Raw genomic sequence first — 12,142 nt, 5'->3', positions numbered from 1 at the left:
TCAAGGGGTCAAAGGTCAAGGTCACATTGACCTTGTAGGTAAAAACGGTTTCCGATCAATTAACTAAAAACGCTTAGGCCTAGGAACTTCAAACTTTGTATGATGATTGGTGGTGACCAGCAGATGACCCCTATTGAGTTTTGGGTCAAGGGGTGAAAGGTTAAGGTCATGACCAGTAGATACTTGATAACCCTTATTAATTGTTTGATCACTTGGTCAGAAGTCATGCATAATAACCTTATCACATGACTAATTGGCTGCTGATAGGGGGCATACATGTTTTACAAACATATCTTGTTTTATTTGAGTAGACGATTTTACAAGAGACAATTAATAGAATATGTCCTTAACATACAGTGAAAAAAATCAACACACTATGTTTACAAATAACAATTCCGTGAAAATTACAAATAACAAGGGGTACACGATCCGGCGCACGCTAATGGTAAAACAAAATGATGTTCGTGACATCGAAATTTAAATTAAAAATGTCACCATATGTTCTGTGTGTTATGAGCAGTGAGATAGAAAACAGTCACCTTTTTGGTCCATTTTTCGTATAAGGGCTTCGAGAGTCGACCAGATTGCGCTATTTATTTTTAGTAATCTCTACACTTAACGGACAGTGTTATCAAGTTGATTCATTTATCAATTGGTGTTTTATAATATTAATTTAAATTCACGATTGTTTGATCCTTAAACAGTATGATTATCAACAGAAAAGAAAAATATTTTATCAACTGACAATTATTATCTGCGGTAAATCACCGGTCAAATAGCATTTATTATCAAACAAATCAAGAAAAATATGTGTAATACAAATAGTAACTACATTTATTATGCCCCCATTTCGAAGAAAAGGGGGTATATTGCTTTGCACTTGTCGGTCAGTCGGTCCGTAGACCAAATGGTTTCCGATTGATAACTAAAGAACCCTTAGGCCTAGGAACTTCAAACTTGTTATGGTGATTGGTCATGATCAGTAGATGACCCCTTTTGATTTTGGGGTCAAGGGGTCAAAGGTCAAGGACACATTGACCTTGTAAGCAAAAACGGTTTCCGATCAATAACTAAAGAACCTTAAGGCCTAGGAACTTCAAACTTGGTATGGTGATTGGTCATAATCAGCAGATGACCCCTATTGATTTTGGGGTTAAGGGGTCAAAGGTCAAGGTCACATTGACCTTGTGTAGGTAAAAATGGTTTCCGATCAATAACGAAAGAACCCTTAGGCCTAGGGACTTCAAACTTGATTTGGTGATTGGTCATGATCAGTAGATGACCCCTATTGATTTGGGGTCAAGGGATCAAAGGTCAAGGTCACATTGATCTTGTAGGTTAAAACGGTTTCCGATCAATTAACTAAAAACGCTTAGGCCTAGGAACTTCAAACTTTGTATGATGATTGGTCGTGACCAGCAGATGACCCCTATTGAGTTTTGGGTCAAGGGGTCAAAGGTCAAGGTCACATTGACCTTGTAAGTAAAAACGGTTTCTGATCAATAACTTAAGAACACTTAGGCCTAGGAACTTCAAACTTGGTATGGTGATTGGTCATGATCAGTAGATGACCCCTATTGATTTTTGGGTCAAGGGGTCAAAGGTCAAGGTCACATTGACCTTGTAAGCAAAAACGGTTTCCGATCAATAACTAAAGAACCTTAAGGCCTAGGAACTTCAAACTTGGTATGGTGATTAATCATAATCAGTAGATGACCCCTATTGATTTTGGGGTCAAGGGGTCAAAGGTCAAGGTCACATTGACCTCTTGGGTAAAAACGGTTTCCGATCAATATCAAAAGAACCCTTAGGCCTAGGAACTTCAAACTTGGTATGGTGATTGGTTATGACCAGCAGATGACCCCTATTGATTTTGGGGTTAAGGGGTCAAAGGTCAAGGTCACATTGACCTTGTGTAGGTAAAAACGGTTTCCGATCAATAACGAAAGAACCCTTAGGCCTAGGGACTTCAAACTTGATTTGGTGATTGGTCATGATCAGTAGATGACCCCTATTGATTTTGGGGTCAAGGGGTCAAAGGTCAAGGTCACATTGACCTCTTGGGTAAAAACGGTTTCCGATCAATATCAAAAGAACCCTTAGGCCTAGGAACTTCAAACTTGGTATGGTGATTGGTTATGACCAGCAGATGACCCCTATTGATTTTGGGGTTAAGGGGTCAAAGGTCAAGGTCACATTGACCTTGTGTAGGTAAAAACGGTTTCCGATCAATAACGAAAGAACCCTTAGGCCTAGGGACTTCAAACTTGATTTGGTGATTGGTCATGATCAGTAGATGACCCCTATTGATTTTGGGGTCAAGGGGTCAAAGGTCAAGGTCACATTGACCTCTTGGGTAAAAACGGTTTCCGATCAATAACTAAAGAACCCTTAGGCCTAGGAACTTCAAACTTGGTATGGTGATTGGTCATAACAAGCAGATGACCCCTATTGATTTTGGGGTTAAGGGGTCAAAGGGCAAGGTCACATTGACCTTGTAGGTAAAAATGCTTTCCGATCAATAACTTAAGAACCCTTAGGCCTAGGAACTTCAAACTTGGTATGGTGATTGGTCATGACCAGCAGATGACCTATTGATTTTGGGGTCAAGGGGTCAAAGGTCAAGGTCACATTGACCTTGTAGGTAAAAACGGTTTCCGATCAATAAACTAAAAACACTTAGGCCTAGGAACTTCAAACTTTGTATGATGATTGGTCGTGACCAGCAGATGACCCCTATTGAGTTTTGGGTCAAGGGGTCAAAGGTCAAGGTTACATTGACCTTGTAAGTAAAAACGGTTTCTGATCAATAACTTAAGAACGCTTAGGCCTAGGAACTTCAAACTTGGTATGGTGATTTGTCATGACCAGCAGATTACCCCTATTGATTTTTGGATCAAGGGGTCAAAGGTCAATACACATTGACCTTGTAAGTAAAAACGGTTTCTGATCAATAACTAAAGAACGCTTCAGCCTAGGAACTTCAAACTTGGCATGGTGATTTGTCATGACCAGCAGATGACCCTTATTGATTTTTGGGTCAAAGGTCAAGGTCACTTTGACCTTGTATGTTAAAACGGTTTCCGATCAATAATAAAAGAACCCTTAGGCCTAGGAACTTCAAACTTGGCATGGTGATTGGTCATGACCAGCAGATGACCCCTATTGATTTTGGGGTCAAGGGGTCAAAGGTCAAGGTCACATTGACCTTGTAGGTAAAAACGGTTTCTGATCAATTAACTAAAAACGCTTAGGCCTAGGAACTTCAAACTTTGTATGATGATTGGTCGTGACCAGCAGATGACCCCTATTGAGTTTTGGGTCAAGGGGTCAAAGGTCAAGGTCATGACCAGTAGATACTTGATAACCCTTATTAATTGTTTGATCACTGGGTCAGAAGTCATGCATAATAACCTTATCACATGACTAATTGGCTGCTGATAGGGGGCATACATGTTTTACAAACATATCTTGTTTTTTATAAATACTCATACGAGGGGTTATCCAAAAATTTGTGGACTTTTTAAATATCTCTTGAACGTCAACGTGTGTTGTAATACAATTTTATCAGCATACATTTTAGAATATTATCAACACATTTTGAAAGAAACAGTTAACTGTGTCAATAAATAATGATTTTATATTGCTTTTGAATAAGCTCATACATGTCACCCGGCGCACGGTAGAAAAGCGCAGTAAGTAATCTTATATTTCTTGCTAAAAAACTAAAAAATTAACCCCGACATTGTTTACAATGGGAAAATGACGGACACGCTGTAATTAGAAAATCGCGCGATCATAAAAAGATTACAAAATTTTGTTGTAATTTGGTAATGACACCTGCAAAAACATTTGATAAAAATCAGCAGAAGAACAGAGAAAATAAGATTTCACAATCATTAGTGTTTAACTGGCATAAGAAATTTAGTGATGGACTTTACTTTGAGAAGCAGTAACGTCATTGACTGCCTATTGTTGAAGCACAAGTTGTACGTTATTATGACGTTAACGTCAATAACTTTTTGGAGTCACCGACATGTAAAATTAAATATTAAATATTGTTGTAATATAAGAAGCTATTAACATGAATTTTTCTGTGTACATTTGTTATTAATTATTCTAAGCAGTGTAAAAATTTCAAATTAATATTTCAAATATATTTTAAGCAACAAAGAAAGTCCATGAATTTTTGGATAACCCCTGGTATATCCTGATGAATAAAATAAAATATTCTTTAAATCTAATTGTTTGGTCAGAATTGAATGTGTAGACCCGATGCAGAAATTAAACATGCCGGAAGCTAATGCAAACCTTTCATATTGTACATCCTCTTCTAGAACTTTTGCAATTGACGTTACAAACGTCCTGACAATTCGCCGCTTTCTCCCTCGCCCCTTTCTGTCTGTGATCATGTATTCGCCGTTTTTTAATAGCTTGCGCCAGTTGAAACCGAATGACTTGCTCGCTGACTCATTTCCCTTTGTTAAATTAAACACCTCATATGGAAGTGAATGAGATTCAGCAAGTTGATGGCAAAACTTTCCGAAATGCGAAATGGGCTTTTTATTTCGCAATTTACGCCATGCTGACTACTGCCACTCAAAACTTGTTTGTTTAGTCATTCAACGTCCAAATGACGTCGAATTTCAGATTTATGTCAATTAAATATTAATAGATGTTTACCCCGATTTTACCTGGTGAAATAGCCGTTCAATTTATTTCAACATTTGTTTATATTTAAACATAGTAGGGAAATTTCAACGTGCGCCGATGTTGCGTTGCCATGGTTATTAAAGTGCACATAATTCGTAAAGGAAGTAAAGGTTTAAGATAAAAGTAAAACTTACTTTTAGAAATAAAGATACACTTTCAATTCATATCAACTCAGGTTGTTTTTATGAACCAAGTAAAAAATGACAGCAAAAGTCCACAAGCTTTTTCAACATACCTCATAGGTTAGGATTGCTTTTGGATCCCCATGGGGTTAAGCTCACTGTTACTTCAAAATTGTTTTGGACAATTAAAAGAAGTAGGAATGAGATATTGTAACAACTTGACATTTAGCCAGCTTTTGAAGAGACTTAGCTTGGGATTGTTGTAGGACCCCACTAGGTTCAAGGTCACTGTTAGTAACAAGTGAAAAAAGGTTTCTAGAAGATAGACAATTTATTGTTATAATTATTTGTACACAGTTAAAATATCATAAATTTTAGGTTGAGTTCAAATTATGCTTTCAAATATGTCTTGGTTGCTGGTAGGGGTATGAATCACCTTTAGTGATAGCTCTAGTTAATTCGCTTTCACAATTTGGGGAGGGGGATTTAGGAAAGGCCTTCGTCTGTTATTCCCTCCGTCCATTCCTCCATCCATCCAAAGCACTTTCCTGTCTGCTCCATAACTTTTAGAATATTTTGAAAACTTGACACAAGTGTTCAAAATTATGAGACAATGTGCAGAGCGCAATTATTGGGTTGCTACCCACAGGTTACAGTCACACTTAAAGGTGAAAAAAACTGCATATTGTGTCCCCTCCACAACATTTAATCTGCTGCAATGTTTAAAAATAACTTAACAGAAAGGATCATCATTATGATACGATGTACAGAGCACAACAATCAAGTCAATACCCTCAAGACCAAGGTCACACTTTAAGGTCAAATGATAAAGTCCACATTTTCCTGTCTGTGAAAACATCTATTTTTCATGTCCACTCTATTACTTATTGACAATTAAAAGGTTTTAAAATTACTTAGCACAAATGATCCCCACCATGACACAATTTGCAGAGCGCAACATCTCGGTTGCTACCCCGAAGGTACATCCAGGTTGCTACCTCCAAAGGTCATGGTCACACTTAAAGGTCAAATGATAAAGTCCACAATTTCCTGTCCTAAACTTTTAAACTACTGAAAAGCTTTTAAAATGACTTTGCACATATGGTGACCTTAATGACATCATGTGTGGAGTGCAATATTCAGGTCACTACCCCCCAAGGTCTATGTTGCACATACAGGTCAAATGTTAAAATTCAACAATTTTGTGTCCTCTTCATAAATTTTTAATTTTTTTGGCACAAAGGATCACCATCATCACCTGCAGAGGGCAACCAGATGGCTACATAACCAGCCGTCTTGTAATTCTCACCTGAATGATTTGTAAAACATGAAAACTATAACGTATAATATATAAGAGACAAACAAAGTATTATAAGTTAAAACAGGACTTAACACTATGCCCACAGAACAGCAATTTTGCCTAAAGCATGATACACAGAATATGTAAGAAACTTGTCAATAAAAACTTGTATAAAATTAACCATGGTTACCAAGACCTTGACCTAAAAATTCAAACAAAATAAGAGGATCTTTAAAAGTATCTACTAAATAAATGTTGAAGATAATTGGTCAATAACTGATACAGACTTAAATGTTATTATGGCACAACATCAAGGTCATGGTTGGTTAAATGTCAAGAAGTACACATTCATGTCTGCTGCGGAAGGGGATTAAGCTGTGCTTCAGACTGCCTTGTTTATATTCAAACAACATTGTATATGTTAGTATTCATTCAAACTCCAATGATGTTATAATTATAAGTATGTTATAATTTTGTGTATTTAACTGTTTAAACATCATTGAGTATTTGAAATTTATTTCGTTTAAAAAGCAGAAAGTTTGTCAGTTAGAATTGTGTATATTTAAACACCTGTGAGTATATAAATTTGTGTACATCTAATTATAAATAAACACCAATGAGTATGTTAGAATTGTGTATATTTTACAGGACATTGCAGCATTGGGAACAGATGAATGGTATGATATCATGTTAATGGGAACGAAAGGAAGATCGAAAGCTATTGGAAAATGTCATTTAAAAATGGGCATTTCTTACAAGCAGGTTAACAAAAATTAAATTATACAGCTAAGTTTCAGATTTAATAAAGTCTTTATATATGTCTTATCTTCCTTATATTATGAAATTATTATATTGTACTTGCTTAACTTTTTAAAAGAAACATATAGCTTTAGATACTTCAACAAAAATGTTCTTATTAATGTAAAATACATGTAAAGTTTATGTTATTGTCTAGGATTTTGAGGAAGCCTATCAGTTCTCCAGTGAAGATTACTACCAAGCCTATAGACAGTTCCTGCAGTACACATACATGAAATCAAAGACTTCGGTAAGAATAAATATAAAAATTCATATTGAAATTAACAAAATTGAAGTAATCAGTGGTACAAATTATACCCTAGGTTGACATTAGCTTTTATGATATTATTAGTAAAAAAAACAAAGAAGAATTATCACACTACATGTATTAAATATTTTCAGACATTGGTTGTCTTCATGTAAACTGTCATTCTGACGATATTGATTATTAACTATATGTGTAACTACATCATATACATTAGTCAGGATTCAGAAAACCTAATCCAGTTGGAAATGCACTGTAATCTTGTCATTTGTTTTTATTTACATCTAACCGCCTCCGTGGTCGAGGGGTTAGAGTCGATGACTTCTAATCCAGTTACCTCTCTGGCGTGGGTTCGATCCCCGGGAGATGCTTTGGTAGTTTAGCACGGAGGAAGGTAGTCTAGTACTGGTGTAACTCTCCAGGAACGATGGTTAGGAAAGTACCCGCCTGTATGACTGAAATACTGTTGGGAAAAGGCGTAAAATGAAACAAACAAACAATTTATTTACATCTACATATACAAATTGAGCTATGAGTAGCCTAGGAATTGTCACAATGGTATCCTGTCAATTTAAATACCATGAAACTTGTATTAAAAGGCTGAGGAAAGCAAACTAAAAAAATATTCTGTTGATAGGACAGAGCAGGAGTAAAAACATCAAAACTTATCATTATATCTTTCCTTTGTGGTATGGGAGTTTTTTATGCCCCCGCCATATAATGGCTGGCGCATATAGTGTTACCCTGTTCCGTCATTTCGTCCTTCCGTTATTCTGTCATTCCGTCATCATCAGTTTCCGTTCATTATCTTGCACACATTCAACTCAAATTTGGCATATGGATATGTCATGAGAAAATACAGGTCTAGTTTTAATTTGGTTATGGTTCGATGATTTTTGGCAGAGTTATGCCCCTTTTACTTTGAAAATAATATGAAATTTTTAGTTTCCGTTCATTATCTCCTTAACGGTGTTACATATTCAACTCAAACTTGACATATGGATATGTCAAAGGAATGCACAGGTCAAGTTAAAATTTGGTAATGGTTCAATGATTTTTGGCAGAGTTATGCCCCTTTTACTTTGAAAATAATATGAAATTTTCAGTTTCCGTTCATTATCTCCCGAACGGTATAACACATTCAACTCAAACTTGACATATGGATATGTCATGAGAAAATACAGGTCAAGTTTGAATTTGGTTATGGTTCTATGATTTTTGGCAGAGTTATGCCCCTTTTTCTTTGAAAATAATATGAAATTTTCAGTTTCCGTTCATTATCTCCCCAACGGTATTACACGTTCAACTCAAACTTGACATATGGATATGTCGAAGGAATGCGCAGGTCAAGTTCGAGTTTGGTCATGGTTCAATGATTTTTGGCAGACTTATGCCTCTTTTACTATGAAAATAATATGAAATTTTCAGTTTCTGTTCATTATCTCCCCAACAGTATTACACATTCAACTCAAATTTTACATATGGATATGTTAAAAGAATGCGCAGGCCAAGTTTGATTTGGGTCATGGTTCAATGATTTTTGGCAGAGTAATGCCCCTTTCACTTTGAAAATAATCTCCCCAACAGTGTTACATATTCAACTCAAATTTTACATATGGATATGTCAAAGGAATGCACAGATCAAGTTCGAATTTGGTCATGGTTCGATGATTTTTGGCAGAGTTATACCCCTTTAACTTTGACAAAAAGGAAATTTTAGTTCACATTCATTATCTCCCCAACAGTTGTACATGTTCAACAACAAATTAAAGATATCGGGATATGTCATAAGATTGCATTGGTCAAGTTAAAATTTGGTCTTGGTTTGATGATAGCTGACAGAGTTATCCCTCTTGAACTTTGAAAAATTTTAAGTTTCCGTTCATTATCTCCCCAATGGTTGTACACATTCAACTCAAATTTGACATATAGATACATCTTAGGAATATGCAGTTCAAGTTTGAATTTGGTTGTGGTTCAATGATTTTGGACAAAGTTATCTTCCTTGAATGTTGGAAAAATTTTGAATTTTCAGTTTCAGCACTCGTACTTTTGTGGAAATGTATGTACCCATTATTTTGGCTACAAATATGCATCATATGCAATTTACAAAAGGTTAACACTGAATAGTTTCAGTGCCTTGAACTTTGTATAAAAATGGTTTGTGTTAACATTGAATAGTTTTAAGGGCTTTGAACTTAAAATGAAAAAAAAAATTTGTGCAAACAAATTTGGAACTAAATATTATAACATCTGAAATTTTGGTTGCATGCGGGGGCATCCGTGGCATGATGACATATTTCTAGTCTCAACTACAAGTACATGTATATCAATTTTACATCCAATAAATTGATTTCCATTCAATTACTATCGTTTTGAATGTGATATTTAAATAGAAATATGTGTATAGCACACTTATGTGAAGACCTTGGTTGGTTTTGCTTTAAGCCAACCCCCCCCCCCCCCCCGGTAAAGGTCAATGTCACTATTACTAAAAAAGAAAATCAAAGCACTGAGGTATACATTGCTTGATAATGTAATCCATTTTTGTCATCAAGGCCATGTTGATTTTAACCTACTGACCTAAAAATCAATAGGGGTCATCTTCTGACCACGTTCAATGTCCCTAACAAGTGACTCAAAATAAGGCTTATTTCTTCCAAAGTTATGAATTAGACAAGGAAGATGTTTCTATTTTTTGAAGCCAAGATAATTGCCAAGTTACCAAAAAAAGCCCAACATTTTCCGGGATACGCAGGTAAATTTTGTTACGGAGCTACATACTCATTTTGTAAAACATTTTAGGACAATTTTATTGCATAAATGTAAATCAGGAGTTTTATTTGATTAAATATCTATCAATGTTTTGTCTCATTTATATAATTGTGACAACTTTACTATATTTACAATGTATTCATTCATGCTAGCATGCGCATGCGTGTATGCCAAGTTTAACATGTAGGTGTATACTACGATTTTATCAATGAACTGTTATTTTTTGTTTTCTATAAAGGAATGTATTATTTCATGAACATGAACGATTTGTGACTTTCTAAGCATTTAAACAACTTTGCAAACAATATTTTAATGATGTGTAGTTGGAATGTAACAATACAGCAGTATAAAGAACTAGTTTCTATAGCATCTTTTATGCGGAAGTGGATGTTGTTCGGTATAGAATAAACCTGTGATGCCTGTGGAGATTTAGCTTATAACTCTGTATACATTGCAAGCAATGTATACAAAAATCAGTTTCCTGGTCAATAACTAGATTTAGGAATGAGTTATTTAAATGAAACTTATTGTATAGCAAGGCTATTTGAAAACCACACTTTGGATTGCTTTTTGCAGCCTATAAAATTAATGAAAAATTCAGGTCATTCATACTAAAATAGAAAATTGAGTTCAGATTGATAAGTAGAGTCAGGAGTGAGATATTGGCAAAGTGCTGAAAAAGGTAAAGAACATATGAAAAGCACATTTGCGCTACTAGTAAAATCAACGCAAGTAGACTTACCATATAAGAGGTACGTATTATGGACAACTGCATGCTATCTTTATATGTAAAATCTGAGGCTTTTGAAAAATGCGGAGTATATGTGGAGTTAGACAAAATTCACATTATTTTTACATTGATGTTTTGTCTAAATAAACACATTTCTATCGTTGAGGTAAAGCACATTGCTTTGCTGAAAACTTACTTTTTTTTTATAGAGAAGTATTGCCGATATCTATGGTTCATTATCATTGAAAGATCACAGAATACTGCAGATGTTTGCTGAAGCTCATAGAATATCAAAGTTATCCCAGGCCTTCGTGTAAGTAATAACAGTGTCTCATCATCTCATGACTCATTATAAGCTCACCTGTCACAAAGTGACAAGGTGAGCTTTGTGATTGCTTTTTGTCCAGCGTCCATCCGGCGTCCATTTACTTTTACTTTCAACGATATCTCCTCATAAACTGTTAAGCGAATTTCATCGAAACTTCCCAGGAATGTTCCTTTGGTGGTCATTTTTGAAAATTGTTCCGATGCAGAACTTTGGTAGCCATTGCAACAAAAAAAAAAAAAACTTTAAAAATCTTCTTTTAAAAACCCAAAGAGCTAGAGCATAGATATTAAACATGAAACATCTTCTAGCGAGTGTCTACCAAGTTTGTTCAAATAAAAGCCCTGGGGTCCAAATTAGCCCCACCCCGGGGGGTCATTGATTTTCCTTAAATGAATATAGTAAAAACTTCTTTTAAAAACCCCAAAGAGCTAGAGCTTAGATATTAAGCATGAAGGTGTATACCAAGTTTCATGAAATAAAAGTCCTAGGGTTAAAATTGGCTCTAAAATATGGGTCATTGATTTTCCTTATATGTATATAGTAAAAACTTAAAAAATGTTCTTTTAAAACCCAAAGAGCTTAGATAATTAGCATGAAACATCTTTGAGTGAGTGTCCACTAAGTTTTTTCATAAAAGCCCTTGGGTTAAAATTGGCCCCGCCATTGATTTTCCTTAAATGAATATAGTAAAAACTTCTTTTAAAAACCCCAAAGAGCTAGAGCTTAGATATTAAGCATGAAGGTGTATACCAAGTTTCATGAAATAAAAGTCCTAGGGTTAAAATTGGCTCTAAAATATGGGTCATTGATTTTCCTTATATGTATATAGTAAAAACTTAAAAAATGTTCTTTTAAAACCCAAAGAGCTTAGATAATTAGCATGAAACATCTTTGAGTGAGTGTCCACTAAGTTTTTTCATAAAAGCCCTTGGGTTAAAATTGGCCCCGCCATTGATTTTCCTTATACTTTTTTATTAAAAACTTAAAAAATCTTCTTTTAGAAAACCCAAAGAGCTAGAGCTGAGATATTAAGCATGAAACATCTTGTTATGGGTGTCTACCAAGTTTGTTTCAATAAAAGCCCACAGGGTGCTGTTTTATCAACGGTTGT

At 35.2% G+C, this 12,142-nt stretch overlaps 1 protein-coding gene across 3 annotated transcripts in view; it reads left to right on the top strand.

Annotated features, from left to right (window-relative positions):
* The window catches only part of LOC132744808 (protein unc-13 homolog D-like), a 333,410-nt gene that overhangs the window by 87,863 nt on the left and 233,405 nt on the right, over positions 1-12,142 (top strand). For all 3 annotated transcript variants that reach the window (XM_060733589.1, XM_060733587.1, XM_060733588.1), the window contains 3 exons: positions 6,784-6,897; positions 7,091-7,183; positions 10,913-11,016. In XM_060733589.1, coding sequence (XP_060589572.1) covers positions 6,823-6,897; positions 7,091-7,183; positions 10,913-11,016 — 272 coding nt within the window. In that variant the 5' untranslated portion in view covers positions 6,784-6,822. The remainder of the gene's footprint in view (positions 1-6,783; positions 6,898-7,090; positions 7,184-10,912; positions 11,017-12,142) is intronic.

Source organism: Ruditapes philippinarum, unplaced genomic scaffold, assembly GCF_026571515.1.
Source record: "Ruditapes philippinarum isolate M1 unplaced genomic scaffold, ASM2657151v2 ctg1728_1_1_1_1, whole genome shotgun sequence".
Classification (NCBI taxonomy): Eukaryota; Metazoa; Mollusca; class Bivalvia; order Venerida; family Veneridae; genus Ruditapes; species Ruditapes philippinarum.
The sequence above is the reverse complement of the archived record's forward strand: the minus strand, read 5'-3'. Positions and strand labels throughout refer to the sequence as shown.